General features: G+C 46.5%; 1 protein-coding gene across 1 annotated transcript in view; it reads right to left on the bottom strand.

Annotated features, from left to right (window-relative positions):
* Positions 1–697: 697 nt before the first annotated feature.
* The window catches only part of Zc3hav1 (zinc finger CCCH-type containing, antiviral 1), a 43,343-nt gene continuing 17,599 nt past the window's right edge, over positions 698–26,441 (bottom strand). Inside the window, exons 2-11 of the mRNA XM_036181238.1 lie at positions 25,898–26,033; positions 21,304–21,556; positions 15,197–16,207; positions 14,429–14,527; positions 12,322–12,445; positions 8,474–8,648; positions 5,396–5,519; positions 4,638–4,740; positions 1,228–1,286; positions 698–759 (exon numbers count right to left, since the gene is read on the bottom strand). Coding sequence (XP_036037131.1) covers positions 1,253–1,286; positions 4,638–4,740; positions 5,396–5,519; positions 8,474–8,648; positions 12,322–12,445; positions 14,429–14,527; positions 15,197–16,207; positions 21,304–21,556; positions 25,898–26,033 — 2,059 coding nt within the window. The 3' untranslated portion in view covers positions 698–759; positions 1,228–1,252. The remainder of the gene's footprint in view (positions 760–1,227; positions 1,287–4,637; positions 4,741–5,395; positions 5,520–8,473; positions 8,649–12,321; positions 12,446–14,428; positions 14,528–15,196; positions 16,208–21,303; positions 21,557–25,897; positions 26,034–26,441) is intronic.

Below are 26,441 nucleotides of genomic sequence, written 5' to 3'. Positions count from 1 at the left end.
TGGCCTTGAACTCAAGATCGACCTGCCTCTGCTGGGATTAAAGGTATGTAACACCACTGCCAGGCTGCTCTTCCCGTTCTTAACTGGAATCCATTGGTGACAATGGAAAGCTAGTTAGCTAGAAGGTAACTCAGCTCATTTTCTCCCAAGGCCACTGAAGCCCAGACATGGAGATGGACAAAGCAATGCCAAGAACATCTCAAAAGCATGTGCAGAGCTGGAATCCCGGCTCTCTCTACCCCAGCACAAACCTTTGCCATATCTGCTCTCCCGATTTCCATGTAGGATCCACTCGAAATTATTCTTACAGATATAATCCACATGAGCCCGGCATGTTGCATGAAACAGGAGCAGCTCATTTTTATTCTTCATCATCAGCGTCTTCCTAATACAGAGAAATGTGAGATTCAGTGCCAAGAACACTGGGCCAGCAAGATGGCTGCCACTGAGCACAAGAGGTTCAGTTCAGTCGCCTGGACCCCCATGCTCAGAGGGAGGCAAACGGCTCCAGTAAGTTGTCTGATGACATGCATGCCTCCCCCCACCAAATAAATGTGAAATGAAATTAACACCCTCCCTCTCAGTCTGCTTCAATAACAGGGCCCCAAACAAGGTCTGATGATGTCACCTTTCAAAAGTCTCCAAGAGGTTTTGATTCCATATCCTTTTTATCTTTGCAATGTTGAAATGTTTCATGGATGCTTTAAAAAGTTCACTTATTTTGACATACTCCACATCCTGGCTATTGAGTTCTAACAGCTGAAAAAAATTAGATGTTCAAATATTAACTAGGAAATATTGAAAACATGAAACACATGTGGCCGCCCCATGTCATGACTATGTTCTCAGGTGAGACAGGCTGGCTTAGAGTGTCCATATCTGGCTTCTTGCTCATTCTGGGAATGAACCTGCTCATTCTGGGAATGAACCGACTCATTCAGGCCAATTTATATGGTGTGTGACTTAGTCCAGAGACCCAGGAAGTTCACTGCCCAAACTCCAAAGCCAAGCAGTGACAGAGCAATCCGAGGTACCTATGCAGCACAACCACCAGACTGCAGCCAGTTGTGAAGACTAAACACACTAGAAACGTTCTTGTCCCAGCCAGGCTGGTGCCAAAGTGAGGCACTCGGAGCTAAGGCCGAAGCAATCCATTCATTGTGAGAACAAACCCATACACTTCCCGCAAAGCATTTCCCCACCTTGCAAACAAGGAAAACCAAGTACCTCGTATCCGTTGGAAGGAACGGTGCTACTCTTTCGGCTGAGGCATCGCCGGCTGAAGGCTGCAATAAAGACAGAAGGAAATTCACTTTGTTCCCTTCTTTCCTCCCTCACTAGGTAGCCAGAAGGTCAGGGCTTCCTAGGAAACGCGTTGCTGACTTCTGTATTCCGTCTAGACTACCCCTGAAAATTCCTGGCCCACCAACCACAGCTTTTAATAAGGGCGTAATTAAGTAATGTAAATGCTCTTTCCCACTGTTCTATACTGTGAAAGTAGGTCAGATAGCTCGGTCAGTATGGTCGCTTGCATGCAGTCCTGATGACCCGAGTCTGATTGCTGGAGCCTTCCAGGTTGGAGGAGAGAACTGACTCTTCAGAGTTTGTCCCCTGACATGTGTGTGTGTGTGTGTGTGTGTACATGCTCCTGTTTGAGAGAGAGAGAGAGAGAGAGAGAGAGAGCGAGCTTCCACACGCATGTGTGCCTTGTAACTTCCTTGCCTAATGACAGACAGGTAAGTATAGAAAGACACAGAGGACGGGCGGTGGTGGTGCACGCCTTTAATCCCAGCACTGGGGAGGCAGAGCCAGGTGGATCTTTGTGAGTTCGAGGCCAGCCTGGTCTACAGAGTGAGTTCCAGGAAAGGCACAAAGCTACACAGAGAAACCCTGTCTCGGAAAAAAAAAAAAAAGACACAAAGGAAAGGAAAGGATCTTCCTTTCTGTAGACACTGTATTTCAGGGTGAGAGACCAGCTGGAAGAGCAGAATAACTGTAGAGATCCCTTAACGTCGGGGACAGGACAGTAAGACAGAATAACTGTAGAGATCCCTTAACGTCAGGAAACAGGACAGTAAGACAGAATAACTGTAGAGATCCCTTAACGTCGGGAAACAGGACAGTAAGACAGAATAACTGTAGAGATCCCTTAACGTCGGGAAACAGGACAGTAAGACGTTATGTATCTCAGTAAGAACATCCCTTGTGCTGCATTCTTGACCAAAAACCCAGACTGGAGCCGACTAGTTCACAAAATTCGCCAGTAGTGGTGATGCACACCTTTAATCCTAGCACTCAGGAGGCAGAGGCAGGTGGATCTCTGTGAATCTGAGGCCAGCCTGGGCTACAGAGTGAGTTCCAGGCCAGCCTGGACTACACAGAGAAACCCTGTCTTGAAAAAACAAACAAACAAACAAAGAATACAATAGAGTATATTTTGATAGATCAAATTGCCCATTTCTATTTTTCAAATCACATTTTTTAAGGAATTTTTATTTTATGTGCATTGGTGTTTTGCCTGCATGTATATCTCTATGTGAGGGTGTCAGATCTTGGAGTTACAGACAGTTGTTAGATGCAATGTGGGTGCAGAGAATTGAACCTGGGTCCTCTGGAAAACCAGTCAGTGCTCTTAACCATTGAGCCATCTCTCTAGCCCCCTTTTAATATTCTAAAAACAGAGGGAAATCAGATGTGGACTGCTTTAATCCTAGCATTCAGGAAGCAGAAGTAGGCATAACTCTGTGAGTTCAGAGCCAGCCTGATCTACATATTGAATTCAAGGCCAGCTAAGACTACATAGGCGACCCTATCTCAAAAACAAAAAAAGGAAAGAAAATGTGGGGGGATGGTTCACTGGGATCCCCAGCCCCCACGTAAGAAGCTATGAGTGACAGCACCCCTTCATAACACCAGCACGGGCAGGAAGGTGGAGACAAGTGGGTTTCAGAGACTAGCTGGACAGTCTAGATGATGTGCAAGCTCCAGGTTCAGTGAGCAACGGTGTCTCGAGACGAAGTGCTCGAGGAAAACATACCAATGTCAATTTCCGGCCTCTACGTGGACCAGAATGGGTGAGAACACACAGATGCACGCATGCATGTGTACACACACAAAATTTTTTGTTGTTTGTTTTGTTTTTTCGAGACAGGGTTTCTCTGTGTAGCTTTGTACCTTTCCTGGATCTCGCTCTGTAGACCAGGCTGGCCTAGAACTCACAAAGATCTGCTTGCCTCTGCCTCCTGAGTGCTGGGATTAAAGGCGTGCACCACCACCGCCCAACCCAAAATTTTTTTAAATAGAGGAGGGTATACTTCAACAGGTTAAAAGCAGTTTAAGGGATAAATCAGCTAAATGCAATAAATATACAGACCTTGTTTGGGTATAATAGGGGATAAATCAACTATAAAAGGTTGTTTCAAAGAGAATGGGAAAACTGAACATGAAATGGGTATTACATGACATTTAATGCATTACTGTCAATTTTGTTAGATGTACACAAGTGTTGTCACAGAGTCTAACACCAAGAGGAATAAAATTAATAGCCAAAGCTGTCATTACTGAGCATCCGCCCTGTCAGCCTCTGTTCCCAGGGTGCACAGTGCTGCTGTTCGACATATTATTCAGAAGAGGGGCAATGTGGTTCATCCGCCCAAAACCCCAAAGGCTAATGAGCAGAGGGCAGGGTGTGAACTCAGGTGACCAGAGTTGGACCTCAGACCTGGCCACAGTGGAGGACCCGAACCAGGCTGTTCCACCCTTCAGCACTGGCACCCACATCTGTCCTGGACACAACTCCCTGCCCATCCCATGCCCAAACACTTTTAGATGTTTTTTTCCCATGTTGCCTCACGGTAACCCGCTTCAGACTCTTACAACCGCAAGAATCTAGAACAGCTTGATTTTACACCTGCCTTGAAACTTAATTCATACAATCATACATCCCCCAGGGGGAAAAAAATCCAACTGCAAAGTTTATGGACAATGAGATTTTACTGAGTTTCACAGCAGACAGGCAAGTTACAATGAATTCCCCATAGCAAAACCCGCCTTGAAATGCCCCCTTGGTACAATGATTACAAGTCAATTATTAAAACTAAAACTAATGCCTTTAGCCAACTTGATCTTTCTCCAAAGCCCTTAACCAGGCTGCTGGCTCAAGCCTTTTTATCAGCCTTCTGCCCTCTATGAACCACACAGCACAACCAAAGACAGAGAGAAAACCCACAGCAAAACAGTGTACTCAGTACTTTATAGGCACACCCCTTGATCCAGACAGTCACAGCTGCAGCAGCTAAGGCCCAAAGCGTGGATGAAACCTACCTAGAATCCCTGCGAGGTAAGGGCAAACGCTGGTTTTCTGGCATAGTATCCCTTCTACCCTATACCCGAAACCCAAGGCCTTAAAAAAACAAACAAACAAACAAACAAACAAAAACAAAAAACAAAAAACTTAATGGAGGCCTGCTCCCCTAGCCCCTGGTCTGAGTCTTCCACACACACCATACTGCTTAACAATGAAACCGAAGCAGGAACTTCCCAAGAACAGATTCCAGACGCATGGCCATGGCGGCGTGGCGAGATCAGGGCCCGAGCATCTCAGATATCTGCCAGCTAAACAGCTTCAGAACACTTACTCTGGACCTCTTCTCCTCTGCTGCACATCCTTCGATGAAACGAATACCGGCCTTCTGACAACACACCTTTGAGTCTTGGACGCTATGTTTGTCTGAATCATCCCTTTAGACAGAAAAAAATTAAATAAAAATCAAGACTCATCCTAGAAAATGACTCATTTTTTTTTTCCCAGAGGTCATTTGCACAGCTAATATTCATGACTGAATTTTAAATGCACAAATAGAGAATGGTTTTGTTTGTTTGTTTTGTTGGTTTTTCAAGACTGTGTTTCTCTGTGTAGCTTTATGCCTTTCCTGGAACTCACTCTGTAGACCAGGCTGACCTCGAACTCACAGAAATCCACCTGGCTCTGGCTCCTGAGTGTTGGGATTAAAGGTGTGAGCCACCATCGCCCAGCTATTTTATACTCTTAATAATGCAAAAAGGTCACTCTGAATTTTGAGCCAGTTCTACAATTGAAAATGTCTAAGGGTACCCAGAGGACCAAGTCATCGGCAACTAGATACCAAGTGCACCCCCCAAAATCAGAAACATACTCTGACAGAGCTGAAGAAGCCCTAGGGGTTTCTTTCCAAACCTCTGATCTCCCAGGAGATCATGGATCTGACAGCCGCCAGCTGCCACTCTGAGAGACAAGTTCCCATGCTAAAAAAGACCCTTGACCCTGGGTGTGGCAATGCGCATGGACTTTCTGCTCTCGTGTGCTCAGTGACAGATTCCATGGACACTCCCCACACCACCAAAGGGGAGAACTCACCTTGGAAGCTCAATTCGTAGTGTTGTGAACCGGCCTGAAACGGCACAACAACTCCCCTGGGACAGGACTGGAAGAAAGACTCCAGGTACGGAGAGCTGATGTTGGAACAGGGCTGGCCTTTCCTCTAGTCACGGAAAAAATTAAGAAAATACAGGTAAAGACTTGACGGTAGGTGTTCGGGAAATCTCTACTGTTCTATCTTACACAATTTGGCTTTAGCGATGGGACTAGGGAGGCATGCTCCCACGTGTGTGCAGTGCATACTCGGACACACACACACAACAAATAAATAAATAAATGTAATTTATGAGTTAAAACTATATCCTAAAACCTCTGTAGCTAATGTAGTCTGACTGTCCCAGAGAAAAGTCTATATTAGGAGCTCAGAAATCTTCTCTTTCATTTGTTTGCTTATTTATTTATTTGATATCGCTTCTCGGCCCTTTGGCTAAGATCAAGTGTATTTATTTGATACAGGATCTCAATATGTAGCCCAGGCTCCTGTGAGCAGATATAATAATGACAGGTATATACCCCCATGCTTGTGGCTGAAGTTTCTAGATGTTTTATTAGGAAATGTGACCTATAGGACTAAGTGTTTAAATCACATTTATTTAGTTATTTGGGGGAGATGGAACTCAGGTTGTTGGGTTTGCTGGCGGGCACCTTCGTCATTGTGCTGGCTCTATATTTGAATTTAAATGCCACCTCTTCTGATAGCTCTGGTTCCTGGCACTGATGTTACTAGGACCAGCTGTTTCCTGATCTTCCTTCCCTTATCCAACAGAACATTAACTACCTGACTTAGGAACCACTGGGATGGTGCTGGGAATACAGCGCAGTGGCAGAGCCCTGGTCTAGCATGCGTGAGGCCCTAGTTTCAATTCCCAGCTCTGGGGGGAAAACACGCACAAAAACACGTGCTTAGGAACCGTTGAGACCTACAGTTTATTTTCATTTCTCCCAAGGTTAATTAATTTGGGTTTATGATATCTATTCCCACAGGACTTAACAAAATCATTTCTGTGGGACTGCACTTCAACATACTTGGCTTGAACATAAAAAGAATCAGAGAGTTCCCTGTCACAGGAGCCTGCACCCGCTGTGCCAAGAACTCTGCTCCAAGGATGCTCCACATGATGTAGGAGACAGCGGATAGACGAGACCTAGACAGCCAAGACGTCAGGTCTGGGCAGCTAGCTTACTTCAAAACGGCACCTCTGTCCTGCTCCTCTTTGCTCATTTAGGTGCCTGGAAAGATTCATTGGTAAAATGTGTGTGCTGCAAGACCTTTGGAAACCACTGTGCTGCTGAACTGACATGGAAGGACCCCTTCCCACAGCCCACTCGTCCCCTCCACACAGGACATTAACGTTCAGCAGACAGAGGTGTGCTTCCCACAGAGGCGCCAGGATTTTCTGATGAACAGCTCCGTTACCCCTCACTTCTAACCTCACACTGCCACTCTCGGGCCTTACTTCCCTCTTGGCTTTCTTCCGAAGTCACTTTGATTTGAAGACCTTTGTCTCTCTCTGACTTCTTCCTCCAACCCCCAACCCTCTTTAAGCCTACGAATCAAAGGAAGAGACATTCACACAAAAGGACAGATGCTCAGCGTATCCAGGCTTCTATTCTTCTTTACGATGTCCCCACTGTGGGTCAGCCTAGAATCTTCTAGTCCAATCCTTCAAGTTCATGTCAGTTCAAACTCTGACTGAATACGAGTGCCAGATGTGGTTTGTGTGGCAGAGCAGGTTAAGACATCTGTTGGGCCGGGCGGTGGTGGCACACACCTTTAATCCCAGCACTCAGGAGGCAGAGCCAGACGGATCTCTGTGAGTTCGAGGAGAGCCTGGGCTACCAAGTGAGTTCCAGGAAAGGCGCAAAGCTACACAGAGAAACCCTGTCTTGAAAAACAAAACAAAAAACAAACAAACAAAAAACAACAACAAAAAAAGAAACTCTAGGACATTGATGTGGCCAAAGTCAACACCCTCATAAGGCCTGATGGAGAGAAGAAGGTATATGTTCGGTTGGCTCCTGACTGTGATGCTCTGGATGTTGCCAACAAAACTGGGATCATCTAAACCGAGTCCAGCTGGCTAATTCTAAATATACTTTTTCACCATAAAAAAAAAAAAAAAAAGAAAAACCAAAAAAAAAAAAAAAAAGACATCTGTTGGTGCAACAACATCTCCATCCCTTTCCTAACTTCCCATTAGTGCCCTCTTTGCTGGCCTGTATTTAGAACAGACACACAGAAAGCTGACTCCCAGCTCCAACCCATCCTGAAGAATGAGGAAGGGGGACATGACTGAATTGCGTCTCCCAAGTGTCCCGAAAAATAACATGTTTGTGTTTCTAATTCCTCCTAGAGTATCTAGGAACTGGAACACTCTACCCCTGTAACCCCCACCCCCTACCACCAAAAAAACCCAAAAATACCCCAAAGTTCATCTTCCAAATCCACTCTCCAAGGGTAGGTATGTAGCCTTCAAACATTTTGTTAATAGTGTTTTGGGCCAGGCAGTGGTGGCGCACGCCTTTAATCCCAACACTTGAAAGGCAGAGGCAGGGTGATCTCAGTGAGTCCAAGGCCAGCCTGGTCCACATATCCAGTTCCAGGACAGCCAGGATTGTTATACAGGGAAACCTTGTCACAAGAAACAAAAAACAAAAGAAAACTAGTGTTTTGGCTTTTTTCCCCTTGTGGCAACTTGAATGTAATTGTCCTCCAAAATCTCATAAAAAGTGGCACTCTAAGGAGGTGTGGCCTTGCTGGAGGAAGTGTGTCACTGTGGGGGTAGGCTTTGAGGTCTCCTATGCTCAAGCTAGGACCAGTATGGGCACAGACTCCTTCCTTAGCCTGCCAATCCAGATGTAGAACTCTCAGCTACCTCTCCAGCACCATGTCTGCCTGCACGCCGCCATGCTTCCCACCATGATGATAATGGACTGAACCTCTGAACTGTAAGCCAGCCCCAGTTAAGTGTTTTCCTTTATAAGACTTACCGTGGTCTCTTCATAGCAAGAGAATTCCTAACTAAGACACCCCCCCAAAGGGAAAGTGGTGCTCACCTCTTCCCCATACTGTACATATTGGTTAAATTCATTCTTCCAGTACCAAAGCCATGTGGTGCTGAAGACAGCATTGGCTGACTGAGCCACAAACGAAGGCGTGGAGAGGCGGCGCATGAGGTAAGAATCACAAGTCATTTTCTGGAAATTGATCTCATGCTTTCCTACCAAAATGCTGAAAGAGAAAGCAGAAAATTAACTACACAATTCAGTGGCCTGTTTCCTACACTCTGGTCATCCCTCCCGTGAACCCAGAATTTGAATCTGGGGCCTGAGACGGCTCTTTAACGCTTCTTTCTCTGTTTCTGTCTCTTTCATTCTAAATGGTACTGGGGATTGAGCCTACATTTCCTCTGTACAGCTCCTGGCCTTACACATCACAGAAAAACTGAAACAGACAGGCAATTTGTCTATGCTATGTATGTAATGGTTTCCAAAAATGAATTCCTGCTTGGCATGGTGGTGTGCTCTAATCCCTCCACTCTGGAAGGAGAGGCAGATGGATCTCTATGAGTTTGAGGCCAACCTGGTCTACCTAGTGAGGGCCTGGCTCAAAAAACTTAATTAACTAATTTTTTAAAAAGTTATTCATCCCCCACCAAAGACGCAGTGCGCTGTCGCAAAGGCTCACTGTGGTGAAGACGCAGTGGGCTGTCGCAAAGGCTCACTGTGGTGAAGAGCACTTGTTGTTCTCACAGAGGACCCGGGTTCAATTTTCCACATTCACATGGCAACTCATAACCATTTGTAACTCCAGTTCCAGGGAATCCACACATGCAGGCAAAAACACTCATACACAGTAAGATAAAATGAAAAAAAAAAAAATCTTTACATAAAGGGAAAATGTAAAAATGATTCTCCCAAAAAAAGAATAGAATTGCCCATAAAACAATTGGCTAAGCCAGGTGGTGGTGATGCACGCCTTTAGTCCCAGCACTGGGGAGGCAAAGGCAGGCGGATCTCTGTGAGTTCGAGGTCAGTGGTCTACTGACTGACTTATAGAACAGCCAGGGCTACACAGAGAAACCCTGGCTCAAAAAAGCAACAACAACAACAACAACACACACACACACACACAATGCTATCTGGCTTTTTTGCTTTTCTATTTTTCTGTGTATAACACAGCTTTCCGGGGGCTACATAATATTTAACTTCAAAACAGATTTAATTTTTATTTGTGTGTATGTATGATGTGTCTGTATATACGATTTATATGTATATGACATGAGTATACGTATGATGTGTCTGTATATGACATGTGTGCATGTGTTTATATAGTATGTGTGTAGATGATGTGAATGTATGTGTATAGTGTGTGTGTGTGTGTGTGTGTGTGTGTGTGTGTGTGTGTATGGCGTGTGCACGCAGGCACATGCATGATTGTCAAAGGACTACACTTAGAGGTAGTTCTCTTCTTCCCCAGTGGATCCTGGGAGTTGAACTTAGTTCATCTGCTTACATGGAAAGCACTTTTATCCATCTTCCAGCCCTACATATTATTTTATATATATGACATACTGATAGCTGTAATTCACATACACAGATCCTCATTATGCTGCTGAGATGGAAGTTGGAGAATTGCTGTTCTATGAAAGAGTTCTTGGGTCCTTGATCAGGAAAGATCAGGGGAACTTCTGGTAACAGTGGGTGACAATATTGGTCACTGCAGGCCTAGAATATCGCTAAACTCTGCCCACCATATACACATACACACATACATATATATGTACATATATATACTCTTAGACATCAACAGTCTCAAGATTGAGAAACTAGGTTTACATAGAGGGAAAAAAATGTCCTACCTGGGGGAGGGGAGAAAAAAAAGGTCTCATTTACATATGAGAACAGCTAATGCCGCCCTCTAGTGGCAGAATGTGGCAACATGGGACACCTACCCAAAGTTTCTAAATTCCACATTCACTTCCGTCTTGCACTCAAACGTAAATGTGGTCGGTCATGTGACTATCACCCCCACCGCCCCCACCCCCGCCAACCCTAGCAAATGCAGTAATATAAGCAACTCTCTTGGAAGCCTCTAGAACAGAGATGGACACAATAACGTAGGTACACACAAACTTCTGTACTAGAACACATGGAATTATTCAAACCACATGTCAGGGGGTGCATGTGTACATACGTGCATGGAGACTAGAGGTCAAACTTAGATCCACTATGGTTTTTTGGACTGACCTGGAACTCACCCAGGCTAAGCTGGAAATCACCTGCCTCAACTTTCCCAGGGTTGGGATTACAAATACACACCCTGGTGTGTCCTGGGGATTGAATTCAAGCACTTTACTGACCAAAGCTATCTCGTAAGCTTCAAATCTTATTTTTAAATTAAGAAATTAAGCCAAAGCTTATTTGTCCCAAATTACTTAATGTTTCTTTTTAAAGCGTGTGTGTGTGGGGTGTGTGTGTGTGTGTGTGTGTGTGTGTGTGTGTACAAGCATGTACATGTATCTACATGCATGTAGTGACCAGAAGGACAACCATGGCTGTCATTGACACCCTCCACCTTGTTTTTTTAAGACAGGGTCTCACTGGCCTAAAGTTCACCGAGTAGGCTAGACTGGCTAACCAGAATACCCCAGGGGTTTCCCTGCCTCTTGCTTCCCAGTGCTGGAATCACAAGCACACACGATAAAACCCTGCTTCCCCCGCCCCTCCACCAAGAGCTGACGATCAATGGCCTGTGCTTGCTAGGCAGGCGTTCTACACAGAGCTAACTCCGCATATCTGTCCAGCTTTTTATTTATTTATTTTTTGTTGTTTTGTTTTTTGAGACAGGGTTTCTCTGTGTAGCGCTGGCTGTCCTGGAACTCACTTTGTATACCAGGTTGCCCTCGAACTCCATTCACCTCTGCCTCAGAAGTGCTGAGATTAAAGGCATATGCCACCATGCACAGCTGTGTCTGTCTGGCTTTTTAAAAGCATGGGTTTGAGGGATATAACTCAGGTTCTCATACTTATAAAGCCAAGTTCTAATTTAGTGTATTTTTTCAAATAATTTTTTTGTGTTATACCTGTGTGTGGGCACACATGCTACAGTTCACGAGTGGAGGACAGAGGAGACATTCTCTCCTTCTGCCTTACTGAGGCAGGGCCTTTCTCCTTTTTCCTGTTATGTGGTGTGCTCTGGGCTAGCTGGCCACTGGCTTCTGGGTATAGGAATGCTGTGATTCCAGATGTGTGCCACCTCATCTGGCTTTTTCATGGCTTCCAGGGATCAAACTTAGGTTGACAGGCTTTTGGGACAATTGCTTTCATCCAGTGAGCCATCTTCCTGGCCTCATTTATGGTTTTTGATAGTGGTGAGCTATTAAAGAGTATGAACTGGGGGCTGGAAAGATGGCTCAGTGGTTAAGAGCCCTGGTTCAATTCCCAGCACTTGCATGGCACCTCACAATTGTAACTACAGTTCCAGGGAATCTGACGCCCTCACACAGACAAAACACCAGTGCACATAAAATTAAATTAAAATTTTGTTTAAAGGTATGAACTAGCTGGATGGTGGTGGTGCATGCCTTTAATCCCAGCACTTGGGGGGTACAGGCAGGTTCTGTGGAGTTGGAGGCCAGTCTGGTCTACAGAGTGAGTCCCAGGATGGCCAAAGTGACACAGAGAAACCCTGTCTCAAAAGAAAAAGTACTGACCTCTGTACTGTTTTTCTGAAGGATACACCTACAGACCAAACAATCACATCGCTGTTCATGTCACTTGAGTTATTCAGTATTCCTGGAAGCCCTAGCAGTAGGCAGCTTGGTGTCCCCCAGGCTGAGCTCGAAGCTTCCCTCTGCTCGGAGTTGTAGATCCCATTAGCCAGAGGACAGCCACCAACTTACACTTCGGATTGCGGATCACAATAGGCCTTCTCGATGTTCTCCATGTCCTGGAAGTCCTTCCAAGCATTAGCTATGCACACCTGCCACCGGTAGGGCAGGTGGAAGTGGTTCTTGTTACAGTTGCCTAAATGACAGGGAAGGGTTACAGTTAGGTGTGGGGTTTCTCACCAACTCAAGTTCACTGCTGACTTCCTGTCCAGACCAGCCTGTCCTACCTGCCAGGCATTTCCCTGTCAGCCCTTCCCTCGTGCTGGTCTCTACTTGGGTTGTATGTCATCTACGCTGGTTCCAATGCAAACTCATTAGGAAATAAAAGTCTGGGCCGGAGAGATGATCAGTTAAGAGCACTGTCTGCTCTTCTAGAGGGCCAGGGTTCAATTCCCAGCACCCACATGGCCGCTCACAGTTGTCTTAATTCCAGGGGACCAGATGCCCTCTTCTGGCCAGGACAAGGAGCTCTAGAGCAGGCGGCTCCTCATCTTTCTTTGAAGCCTTTATTATCTCAGACCCATCTCTTCCAGAAAGGATCCCAGGAACTCGTCTACTCCATTATGATCTGACTAGTATTTTAAATTCCTTAAGGCAGCATCTGGTACCCAATTTGGGCTAGATGCCAGGTATTTGCTTACTTTAAGTAGTCTTCCCGTTTGTAGGCACACTGGTGCCCACTTGAATAACAGGCATTGAAGGAAAGTTGCATCGTTAGCTAAGCTTGGGCTCTCAGCACAAGCATCAAAAGATGCTACAATAAACCCTGGCTGAGCAAGGAACTATTACAATCCCGATCCAAGGAGACACAGAAAATGCTTCTTAAATGATCACCGTTACAGTTAAATCACTTAAATTGTAGGTGTGCTGAATTTCTCATTTCTTCTCCTTCCTTCCCTCCAGGCCCTTTGTACCTCACCTCTTGGATCACCTTGAATTCATGGCCTCTTTTTATTATTGTTGTCATAGATGTATACGTGTGTGTGTGTGTGTGTGTGTGTGTGTGTGTGTGTGTGTGTGTGTGTGTGAGAGAGAGAGAGAGAGAGAGAGAGAGAGAATAAATATATAAATATAATCTTCTGGGATTTTTAAAAAGATCTTTATTTTTGTGTGTATGTGTGCATGCCTGTATGAGTTTATATATACCAAGTGCATAGTGCATATAGGTGCCCATGGATGCTAGGAGAGGGCAATGGATGCCCTAGAGCTGGAGTTACAGGAGCAGTAAGTAAGTGGGCTTAACCTCCGAGGCATCTTTCCAGCACCTTAAATCATTGTAAAAATGTTTAAAAGATACATGGCTACTTTAAAATAAAAAGGCACTACAGGCCAGGCAGAAGTGGTATACACCTTTAATCCCAGCACTTGGGAAGCAGAGGCAGGTGGATCTCTGTGAGTTCAAGGCCAGCCTGGTCTACAGAGATAGTTCCAGGACAGCCAGGGATGTTACACAGAGAAACCCTATCTCGAAAAACCATCACCACCACCACCACCACCAAGAACAACAAAAAACACCACAGAGGAACTCACACAATGGGACTGCTTGAGATTTATATGATTAAAAATTTCATTAACAAAGAAGGAGGAGGAGGAGAGAGGCTGTTCTGGAGGAGGAAGAGTTGTTTTCTTTAGTGGTGTAGACACTGGTAAGCTGCCTGTGCCCCTGTAAATAACCCAACTCGTACTTGTGTAAGCAGTCCTGACTAAACTCAGTGGGCTATACCAAAAAGAGAAAACACGAAATGCAGAGAGGTCTTGCTAGAAAAGGGTGAGAGAGAGAGAGAGAGAGAGAGAGAGAGAGAGAGAGAGAGAGAGAGGAATGAATGGGGGTAATAGGTGTGTCTGCAAACATAATCAAAATTCATCATGTGCATCACATCGTCAAAGATCTGGAAAAAAAAGAAAAAGAAGGGAAAAGACGGAGTAAAGGCTGAGGGAGCAGGAAAACAGCCAGGCAGTGAAAAACAGCCAGGCAGCGAAATCGTTTTCTCCAAAAACCAAACAGAATTATCCTATGATCCAGTTCCTTATCCGATCTCTCAAAGGCAGCGTCTTGGGCAAGTACTGGTGTGTGCCGTGCGCACAGGGCTAAAGGATCTTTCAGAAAAACACAACTTACTCTGTTGACAGCCCTTATACAGATGGTCCTGACAGATTTCCTTAGGGTCATGGTCGTCCATCCTAGAGGATGCAGGACTTGTGACAGAGCACAGGGGATCTGCAAGACAAAAGAAGATGCGTGTATGCCAAAAATGAGGACACCTGGCCCACAGCAAGGAAAACATCACAACTGGGGTCCACTGATGGGGGGTGTCTTTCCGTAGGCTGCGAATATGTGTTGCTCTGATTGGTTGATGAACACAGCCGTTTGGCCCATGGCAAGGCAGCCTAGAGGCAGGCGGGAAATTCAAAGAGAAAGACAGGAACAAGGTGGAGAGAGATGCCAGTGAGCCACTCAAGGAGCAGCATGTAATGGGACAAAGGAAAAGCCACAGAACATGCGGCAATACATAGATTAATACTTATGGACTATTTAAGATACAAGAGTTAGCTAGCAAAAGGCTTGAGCCATGGCCATGCAGTTATAATCAGTGTAAGCCTCTGTGTGTTTACTTGGGGGATGCAAGAGGGAGAGATTTGTCCCGACCACCGGCAGGCTGGGACACAGGAAATCTTCCGACTACAGTCCACACTCACATGCATCCTGGGATTCATGAGCTGCCCCGAAGAGCCTACACAGTCCCTCTGTAAAATGAGACAGACACCAGGACACCAGGGACTCCTGACTAGGAAATGATGGCAATTCTGAGGCAGGGAACTCAATGTCATGGTGCTGTGCTTGCTTTCCCTGAGCCTTCAAGCCTCGGGGGTCCCCTCTGTGACTTACACTTGGGAGAGTCTGAGGTCATCCTTGAGAGCTCACCGGCTGGGCTCACAGAGGCATGTGCGGGGTTCTTGCCAAGGGTCCCAGAGGCTGCAACTCTGTGGCTGGAGGAAGGTGGAGGTGACCGAGGCAGGCTGCTGGCCTGTTTGGGGGCAGTAATCTTCTCAGGTGCAGCCAGGGCCTGGTGTCTCTGACTCTGCACTCCAGAACACACTGCTTCTTTTCTTTCAGTGACTGCTGCTTTTACGCCAAAGCCGGTGGCACTTTCAGACATATGAGAGGTGTCATTCCTAATCTGACTAGAGCCATTTGCTGCAATATGGGAGGCTGTGTTTCCTCCATATTTACCACTCAGGAACGCCGAGGCCTGGCCACGGTCGGCGATTCTGCCAATGGTCCGGGGATCCTGAGGGCTAGCTGTACTCTTCCAGTGGTTGCTGGGCAATGCCATTTCTCCTAGACCGTTGGCTGTGGCCCTGTTACCTAGAATTCCTGAGGCTGTTCCTTCCACAGTCTCTCCACCAGCATAACTCTCAAAAAAGGGAACACGCTGGGTGTCTCCAGGCTCACTCTTGCCCTCGACCTCCAGGCGGTGTCCGGAAAGCTTGCCCGGTTTCACGGTCATGGCCTCAAGTGTTTGTGTCAAATCAAGACGAAAGCCGCTGGCAGCTTGACTTGGGGATGAATCAGAACGACCCCTGGAAAACAGGCCATCTGGATCCCCACTCTCTGGAAACTTCAGGCTCGCTCCCACTTGACTGGTTCCTCGGAGACCGGCAGCCTCGGATGTAACCGAGGAGAGCTGTGCACAGCCGTGAGTCCCCAGGTACCTGAACTTCTGGGTGATATCTGCAGACACATCCTCCAGGGAATCCCTACAGCTGGCGACATCTGGGCTAGGTGGACCAGATTCCGGAGGTGAGGCCGTTGGGAGGAGATCCAGACTGTTCTGGAAGAAGCGGTCTCTGCTTTTGCTTCTACCTCTGGCCCCGCCTCTGCGATGTGGATGGGGAGCTGGAAAGAGAAACCCAAAGAGAAATTCAAGCTCAGGTCCTGCCTCTCTGCTCCTTTGCTTGGCAGCCTTGTGAACTGAGGTTCCAAACTGGTGGTTACCAACCTGAAGACAGAGCTGGGATCCTGGCAGAGTCCTGGACAACAACAGTCCACAGCTAAGATCAGAGGAGGACCCCACGCCCTTCCAGTCTCTCCCAGGGCTCAGTGAGTCCGAGTCCCCCAAGAGCCTGGGGAGGCTCTATCCAGATTCTAGTCCCAAGTTAAATGTCATTACTATAGTGAACAAAAGCTGGACTGGAGAAATTAGAGAAAAATGTCCACAATGCACAGAGATTTCACTCATTATAATCATTATAATATGGCTATCTGAATAAGTTCTTTTTTTTTTTTTTTTTTTTTTTGGTTTTTTGAGACAGGGTCTCTCTGTGTAGCTTTGGGGCCTGTCCTGGAATTCACTTGGTAGCCCAGGCTGGCCTCGAACTTACTCTGGCTCTGCCTCCCGAGCGCTGGGATTAAAGGCAAGCGCCTTCTGCCTGCATGTATGTCTGCCTGACAGAAGAGCGCACCAGATCACTTTATAGAGGATTGTGAGCCACCATGTGGTTGCTGGGAATCGAACTCAAGACCTCTGGAAGGGCAGCCAGTGCTCTTAACCTCTGAGCCATCTCTCCAGCCCCTTGTTTTGTTTTTTCAAGACATGATTTCTCTGTGTAACAGAGCCCCAAATGTCCTGGAACTCACTCTGTAGACCAGGCTGGCCTCGGACTCACAGAGAATCCTCCTGCCTCTGCCTCCCGAGTGCTGGGATTAAAGGCGTGCGCCACCACTCCCAGCTCTGGATAAGGATAAGCATTCTTTTTTTTCTTTTTTTTTAAGAGTTATTTATTTATTATGCATACAATGTTCTGCTTGCATGTGTGCCTGCAGGCCAGAAGAGGGCACCAGATCTCATTACAGATGGTTGTGAGCCACCATGTGGGTGCTGGGAATTGAACTCTGGACCTTTGGAAGAGCAGCCAGTGCTCTTAACCTCTGAGCCTTCTTAAGATAAGCATTCTTAACAGTGAAACCAAACGGAAAAGGGACCACAGACTCAAGCTATGACTTCATGTACGTCACAGACTTTGCAGACTTCTTCCTCCAGTTCCCCTAAAGTCCAAACTATTATCCAAAGTCAAAATTAAAGGCAGACATGGTGGCTCAGGCCTATAATCCCAGTGCTTGGGGGGCTGACTCGGGAGTATAGCAAGTTCTAGGCCAGCCTACCCTACACTATACATGGGGGGGGGGGGGAATAAAGTCAAACTCATGAAGCAGTGTCTCCTCTCTGAAAAAGTGACAGTTCACACCTTCTGGAAACAGAGAAGATGGAAGGAACGAGCCGGTGTGTGAAGTCTGGGTGTGTGATGTACACACATGACATCTGTTGTGGAAAGGGATTTGAAAGGTGTGTGGTGTGTATGTTTATAAAGAGTGTGTATGTCCTGTCCTGGTAGAGGAAAGGGGACAATGGTAATGTAGTAGTTAAAGCAACCCTCCTACCATGATGGCTAACTCCACGGTGAACTAGAAATAACAATAATATATACAGATCTCTCCCACAGACACTGAACCCACATGGAACACACCAAAACCCACTGCCACAGACAGCCCTGCTCAGAGCACTGTGGTGCGGAAGACAAGCACTGTGGAATCAGAGCGAGCACGCTGTGCACAGCTCAGAAACATGGCTTTGGGTTTAGTCTTCACAATGCTGCCTGGTGTCTAAGCATGACTCAAGCTGCTTGCAATAAAAGTTGCATAACATTGCTTGTCTTCCTTCCTTCCTTCCTTCCTTCCTTCCTTCCTTCCTTCCTTCCTTCCTTCCTTTTCTTTGTTTTTGTTTTTCCAAGACAGGGTTTCTCTGTGTAACAGAGCCCCAAATGTCCTGGATCTCACTCTGTAGACCAGGTTGGCCTCGAACTCACAGAGAATCCTCCTGCCTCTGTCTCCCAGTGCTGGGATTAAAGGCGTGCACCAAGCCCAGCTGCTTGACCATTTCTGAGCATCCATTTCCTTACACTTAAGTGAGGTTAATAAATAATAAACCTGCCACCATTCATCGTTTTGCTGTGAGGAATAATGAAGTATTCTGGGTGAAAGCCTCCTGTAAACGATAAACCATTTCCAAAATACAAGGAGATGTACTTTTTCTTTGCATTACTGTAGCATCTTAGAGTCAGTCAAGTATTCTGTCCGCTTCATAAAATTCACCTCCTTCTTTATCTACTTTAAAAAGACAAGGGGAGCCAGCGAGATGGTAAAAGTGTCTGCCACAAAGCCTGAATAACGCGGGCTTAATCCGAGGGAAGAGAGAACTCCTGCAAGTGGTCCTCTGACCTCCACACATGTGGCGATACACACCCAAAGTAAATGAATAATATAGTCATGCCGGTTAATTTCACATCGGCCTGATACAGCTGGGGCTTTCTGAGGAGGGACGCTCAACTGAGGAAATAAGATCCAGCTGTTGGGCATTTTCTTAATTAATGATTCATAAGGGAGGGCCCAGCCCACTGTGGGTGGTGCCATTCCTGGGCTGGTGGTTCTGGGGTCTATAAGAAAGCAGGCTGAAGCCAGGGTTGGTGGTGTATGCACTCGGAAGGCAGAGGCAGCAGGATTTCTGAGTCCCAGAACAGCCAGGGTTACACAGAGAAACCCTGTCTTGAAAAACAAAAACAAAAACAAAAACAAAAACAGGAAGGAAGGAAGGAAGGAAGGAAGGAAGGAAGGAAGGAAGGAAGGAAAAGAAGAAAAGAAAAGAAAGCCGGGCGGTGGTGGCTCACGCCTGTAATCCCAGCACTTGGGAGGCAGAGGCAGGTGGATCTCTGTGAGTTCGAGGCCAGCCTGGTCTACAAAGCGAGTTCCAGGACAGCCTCCAAAGCTACAGAGAAACCCTGTCTTGAAAAACAAAACAATCCAAAAAAAAAAGACAAGACAAGACAGCAAGCACGCTGAGTACTCCATGAGGAGCAAGCCAGTCAGCAGCATTCCTCCATAGCTTCTGTATCAGCTCCTGCCTCAACTTCCTTCAACGATGAACAGTGACGTGGAAATGTAAGCCAAATAAACCCTTTCCTCCCCAAGTAACTTTGGTAATGGTGTTTCATTACAGCAACAGTAACCATAACTAAGACAATATATAACTTAATTTAAAAGACAAAACTTTTCCAACCAGTACCATGGTGTGTAATATGAAGACGCTTAACAAACGGTACCACTTCGCATCCCTAGGACAGTCGCTCCATGAAAACTCTGACGGTGACAAGCACCGGAAGGAGGGCAGTCATGTGGACCTTGGGTTGCTGGGGGATGGGGGGAAATGGCGGAGCTGCTACAGGAAACAGCATGGCAGCTTCTCAAAACAATGAAGACATTTAGAAAGTGATCTAGAAACTGGGCTTCTGGTTATACTCCTAAAAGCACTGGAAGCAGGGTGTCGATAGTTGAGCACCCACATTCACAGCGGCATTCTTCCCACAATGGCTACCACGTAGAAACGAACCAAGTGTCCATCAACAAACGACTGAATAAGCAAAGCAGGGACACCATGCAGCCTCAAAACATGAAGGGGCCGGGAGGTGGGTCACTGCTTAGAAGTGCTTGCTGGCTGCTATTTATTATAAAGCCAGGTTGGGCTGCTCACCACTGCCTACACCTCCAGCTCTGGGGAGAGCTGCTGTCTCTGGCCTCTGCAGGCACCTACACGCAAATGCATATACAGGTATATATGCATATACCTGTTCCAACTGCCGCACACATACATATAATTTTTAAGATAAAATAAATTTAAAAATATATACTGGGGTTGGGGATTTAGCTTAATGGTAGAGCGCTTGCCTAGCAAGTGCAAGGCCCTGGGTTTGATCCTCAGCTCCAAAAAAATAAAGTAAAATAAAATAAAATATATACTATTTATTGTGATGTATGAGTACATTTTCAGGAAATGCATTGGTAGACTTATATATATTTTAACCACAAAAAGTGCAAGTGAACTGGGGTGGTGGCCCACACCTTTAATCCCAGCACTGGGAGACAGGCAATGAGATTTCTGTGAGTTTGAGGCCAGCCTGGTTTACATAGTGAGGCCCTGTCCACCTAATACTACATAATAAATTCTGTCTTTAGATAGATAGATAGATAGATGGATGGATAGATAGACAGACAGACAGACAGACAGACAGACATAAATTTATGTGTAGCAGAGAAGGTGGCTCTCAGTCACCAACCTGAGTTCATTCCCCAGGACCCACAAGATGGAAAGAGAATTGGCTCCTGAAAATTACCCTCTGACTTCCACACAAAATAAGTAATTGCAATTAAAAATCGTATGTGTACACAAGTGTTTGTATGCATGCACACAGAGAAAGAGACGAAACTGGAAGAAAGTTAATAGTTGCTGAATCTCAAAGATGTTTGTTTCGTTCCCATTTAAAAAAAAAAAAAAAAAAAAGTAGCCAGGCGGTGGTGGCGCACGCCTTTAATCCCAGCACTCAGGAGGCAGAGCCAGGCGATCTCTGTGAGTTCGAGGCCAGCCTGGTCTACAGAGTGAGTTCCAGGAAAGGCGCAAAGCTACACAGAGAAACCCTGTCTCAAAAACACCAAAAAAACTTCAAGGAAAATAAAATAAAGTTTATTAAACTGTTTTGTTTCTGAAACAAGATCTCTCTATGTAGTTCTGGCTGTCCTCGGACTCTCTCTGTAGAGCAGGCTGGCCTCAAAATCAGAGATCTCTTGCCTCTGCTTCCCAAAGTGCTGACATTAGAGGCAAGCGTGCGCGCGCGCACACACACACACACACACACACACACACACACACACATATGTGCACGTGCGCACTCACACACACCTGACAATAATAGCTTATTGAAAACCAGAGGCTGTAGCTAGCTGTAATCATTATCTCAGTTGTATTAAAGTGGTGCATGCATATGGAAAAGGGTGTGGCAGAGAAAATAAGGGGGATTTGTGTAGCGAAGCTGAGATTTTACAGCTAGCTTCCTTTGGTTGTAATTTCTGTCTGAGAGTTCCCAGGATTAAAAAGGTGAAGGGCGCACCTCTCATGGCAGGGGGGTTCCTCCGGGAATGCTTGTTGTTGCAGATGTCCTGGATGTTCTGGACCACGTCAGAACTCATCCCATGCTCCTTCATGATGGCCAGCACCTTTCTGTCCATCAGGTTGTGAGACCTGAGGCAGTTGAGGTAACTGCAATTGCCCCGTGTGAAGTGCTCACAGATGTGGAGTCTCTCACAGGGTTGTGGCTGCCCGCAGATCTGGTTCCGGCCCTCTCCTTTGTAACTTTTGCATATCTACAGGTGGGAGAAGAACAATGGGGTGAGAACTTGTATCTGCCACTCCTGCTCAATGCACAAACCCCCTTCCTGTAAAAAGCAAGAGGTGTACCAAAGAAAACAATGCACGCACAGTCCACCTCCTCGATGAGATGGACTGAACTGTGACTTATTTGGGGATAGGCAAGATCCGCAGATTAGTTAACAGATGACATCCCGCATGGTGGTGCATACCTGTAACCCAGCTCTCAGGAGGCAAAGAGGATCCCCAACACAAAACCTTGCATTTAAGAGAAAAGAAACATATGGGAAAAAATAGTGATGAATTTGTTAATTCTTGGAAGAATCGAACTCAAATGGCAAGCTAGGCACAGAATATCATAAAGGTACCCAAAGGAGGAAGCCTAGTTTGGATCCTGACTTTCTCTACAGTTGAAAGGACATGTGTGTCTTATCTACAACTTTACGGTTTTGTCATTTGGTCTCCCATAGCCAGAGCAGGACCTTTTCAAATACGTGAGGGAGTGGGGGTATAAAAAGCAAGAGGAGGAGGGACAGATAGACAGAGGAGATGGAGATAGTCTCACTATGTAGCTCTGGTTAGCCTGGAACTTTCCATGTACACCAGGCTGGCCTTGAACTCTTAAGAGGTTCATCTGCCTCTGCCTGCCAGGTACTGGGATAAAAGGTGTACACACCCTTGTCCCATTTTGTTTTTGTTAGCTAGGATTAAAGGGCACACCGCTGTGTCCAGCCTTGCTTTTTCAGTTTTGTTTTGTGATAAGGTCTCATTATGTTGCACAGGCAAGATTTCAATTCACAATTCTCCTCTGGACCCCCACGTGCTGGGATTGCAGGCATGCACCAGTATAAGCCAGCTCAGTAATGAAACCCATACATACTGTCTAAACCTGCAGTTCTCAACCTGTGGATGGCACATCAGATATTTACAGTATGATTCATAACAGCAGCAAAATGACAGTTATGAAGCAGCAACAAAATAATTTCATGGTTGGGGGTCACCACACAAAGAACTGTATTAAAGGGTGGCAGGGTTAGAAAGGCTGAGAACCACTGCTCTAAACAAACACATTTGTACACACTGCTCTGCAGAGATAAGAGTTTCCACTAAAGGCAGAGATGGAGACCAGGCTGCATGGCTGAGAGGCTGGTTTAAAGGCCAAGGTCCTTGAAGCAGCAGGGGGACCTCACAGACCCAGCAATCCTCCAGTTTGTTTCCTTTTCAAGGGCAGAAGGAAAACAATTGTTGGCTCTGCCTGCCAACAATCTGTTGTGAAGCAGAATAAACAAGAAAACAGAAAACTGTACTGCACAAAATAGGAGTGCCAGGCAAGTATTCGACCCATTAGGTGAGGAGCCAGTGTGATGCATGACAAACCTGAACTTTTGGGCACTTGAAAGATGAAAATGTTTCGTCTATCAGGCTGTGTAAAACTGGGTCTGCCTGCCTCCCTGCAGGGGGTCTGAATGCTGGGACAGGCTGACTCCAGGACCAGCGGCGGAGCCACATCGGTAGCCTCTAAAACCTGCTACAGAACCTGATTCCAGACCACAGTTCTCAAAGTGTGGTATCTGGACACATATTAGAAATACAAATCCAGGAGCTGGGTTGTAGCTCAGTTGGTAGAGGGCTTGCCTACTATACATAGGCTCTAGGTTCAATTCCCTGTAGCATGTACACACCAAGCATGTATATAATATGAACCCTCAAGAAGTGAATAGAGCAGGTTTGTTTGAGGCCAGCCTGGGCTACATTACATAGGGTGATCTTGTCTCTAATAAAACAAAACAATGGCCAGGCAGTGGTGGTGCACGCTTTTAATTCCAGCACTTGGGAAGCAGAGGCAGGTGGATCTCTGTGAGTTCAAGGCCAGTCTGGGCTACCAAGTGAGTTCTAGGAAAGGCGCAAAGCTACACAGAGAAACCCTGTCTCAAAAAACAAACAAAAAAACAAAACAAAACAAAACAAAACAAAAAATGACCAGGTGAGGTGATGCACACCTTTAATCCCAGCACTAGGGAAGCAGAAGCAGATGGATCTCTGAGTTCAAACTACACAGTGAGACTCTGTCTCAAAAAAATACATATCCAAGAGCAAGGGCTTATAGTACATTGCCTATGATCCTAGCATGTAGCAGCTAAGGCATGAGAATCAAGAGTTCAAGATTAACCTAGGCTAGACAGTTGAGTGAGGTTCAGGACATTTTGAGCTTCAAAGAGGGCCACTTGGGGGAGTCAGTTCTCTCCCTCCATCATGTGGGTGCCAGGGACTGAACCCACATCACCGGGCTTGGAGACAAGTTCCTTTATCCACTGTCCCCAACTACTAATTAAATTTTTTTTTAGGACAAGGAAACGTGTCTTGTCCACTGCTTCATTCAGAATTTGACATTGTACCTGATGCAGGCAGGCACTTTTAAATCTTTCTTTTAGTTTTTTTGAGACAGGCTTTCTCTGTGTAGCCCTGGCTGACCTGGAACTCACTCTGTAGACCAGGCTGGAACTTGCAGAGACCCTCCTGGCACTTCTAAATCTTAACGGATGCAACACAAACCACCACAGAGGCAATGATGCCAGGGCTTGGAGCTTTATGGCCACAGCGGTGGTTAAAGGCAGAGTGGGCTAAATGATGAACGGGCTAAAGGACTGGGATCACCACAGAAGCATGCCCTCCCCCAGCAACACAACTCTTACACAGTGTCCTACCTTCAAGGCTCCTGGAGCTCAGAGGCCACCTCAGAATCACCTGTTGTGCCCAGTTCCCCCAAACGGTGGAACCCTCAAGAAACCTCCGTTGGCTATCTCACCTAACCTAACAGGACGATCTGAATTCCACCTTCCCTGCAGATCTGCAGCTCTCCTGTTTCTTTGTCTCCCTCTCTGTGTCAGGCCGGCACTGAAGGATTCTCAACGATGATGGCTATCCTCGGGTCAACACCCACTAACTCTCCACTCCACAGGCCTCTGCAGATGAGACTTCATTATCTACCACCGTCTCCATTTTCCTCTAGTAACGGAAGTTCTGGACAGTCGGGCAGGCATTCAGCCAGGAACTCAGTTTCCCAGCCTCCCTTCCAGCTAAAATGACCACGTGATAAGCACTGGTCAGTGAGATGTGCTACACACTTCATCCAGTGTTTTAGAAAGTAAACTGCTGCCCTCAACCTCCATCTACAATCCCACTGACTAAACACTGTCAACAAGGGAGAAATCCCTGGACAGAGAGATGGAAGCCACATTCTGAAGATAACCTACTAGTGTGAGTCCCTAGAAGACAATGTAGAATCCTCTGCCCGACCACGCAGCATCTATCTGCCTGTATCCAGGCCAGACCCAGGGGCAGCACACTTTTGTGACAGTCCAGACAGTCAACATTTCAGGCTCTTCTGGCCATTCAGTCCCTGTTGCAACTTCTCAACTGACCCTTGGAGGGGGAGAGCAGCAGAGACCATCTGTAAACATGTCAGCTCCGCTGTGTTCCAGTGGACTCTTATTTGTAGACTGGTGGCGGTCCAGGTTTGGCCTGAGCTGCAGCCTGCTGACCCTTGACGAGGCTATCAAGGAGTAAAACCTTACAGTATGTTTTCTTAATCATTAAATTAGCGCAGAAGTCTCCTGTCCAGCAAAAACAACACGCACCTCTATCTGTCCAACTTCAGTTCAAAGGCCATCCTGATGCAAAGCATCAGCCAAGCTGACTGTCTTCAACCCATTCTGTTCACAATGGAATCCCGGGCACCCTAGTGAAGGAGACGTCTGGACCCAAATTTGTTGAGAAAAGGGTCTCACGAAGTAGCCTTGACTGGCCTGGAACTTGCTATGGAGACAAAACGAGTCTCCAACTCAGAGATCTGCCTGCCTCTGCCTCCCAAGGTTGCTGGGATTAAAGATGTGCACCACCATTGATAGAGATTACATGTCCACACAGTTGGGCTTGCCCGGCAGACCACCTATTTCCGGTTCAGAATAGCCATCTCCGGGTCAGACATCTTGCGGGACCGGGACTCTGTGGCTTTACGTGGTTGCATAAAGTGCGTGCGCAGCCATGTAATCTACGCGCATGCGTGGAGTACCCACAGAAGTTCCTGTACCCATGCGCGGCCCAACCTTTAAAAAGCCGGTGCCATCTTGCATGAGTTTCTCAGTCTCTCTCTCCCCTTATCTCCTCACCCACGTGTGTTTCACGCAGGCGTGTCACCTCTATCCTCTTTAATAAAACTCTTCTGTGGTCTTGTCGTGTTCGGGACGTGTTCCTAGCGCCACTTAAATACTAACAACCATGCCTAGCCTGCTCATAATAATAACCAGAGGGTGCTTAAAGTAAGATTCAAGACCTACCTCAGGCAAAAAGAAAGGGTCGCTCTGTACCAGGAGTACCGCCAGCTCCTCCTGGTTAAGCCCAGAGAGCTCATGGTTCTTCAGAACCTGGAAGTTCTGTTCCGAGAGAACTTCGTGAGAGTACTTGCAAAGGTTCCTGGAAGAAAGGAGGACAATTTGTCAGAAAGGAAAAAGAAGGCAGCCACAGACACATGATATGGATGTAGGAAGGGGGAGGGGAGAAGCAAACAGAATGCAGAAGGGGGAACTATCAGGGAGAAGAAAGGAATTACCAAGATAGGGCGGGGTTCAGGGGGGAGGCAAGAGCACTGTGAGAGGGGAACACACAAGACCGAAGTGTGATGGCATGGATGCATGAAAACGCCATAATGAAATCCATTACTGTCAGGCAGTGGTGGCACACACCTTTAATCCCAGCGCTCAGGAGGCAGAGGTAGGAAGATCTCTGCAAGTTCGAGGACAGCCACGTCTACAGAACAAGTTCCAAGACAGCCAGGGTTGTTACACAGAGAAACCCTCTCAAAAAACCAACCAACCAAACAAA

Source organism: Onychomys torridus, chromosome 3 (assembly GCF_903995425.1).
Source record: "Onychomys torridus chromosome 3, mOncTor1.1, whole genome shotgun sequence".
Classification (NCBI taxonomy): domain Eukaryota; kingdom Metazoa; phylum Chordata; class Mammalia; order Rodentia; family Cricetidae; genus Onychomys; species Onychomys torridus.
The sequence above is the reverse complement of the archived record's forward strand: the minus strand, read 5'-3'. Positions and strand labels throughout refer to the sequence as shown.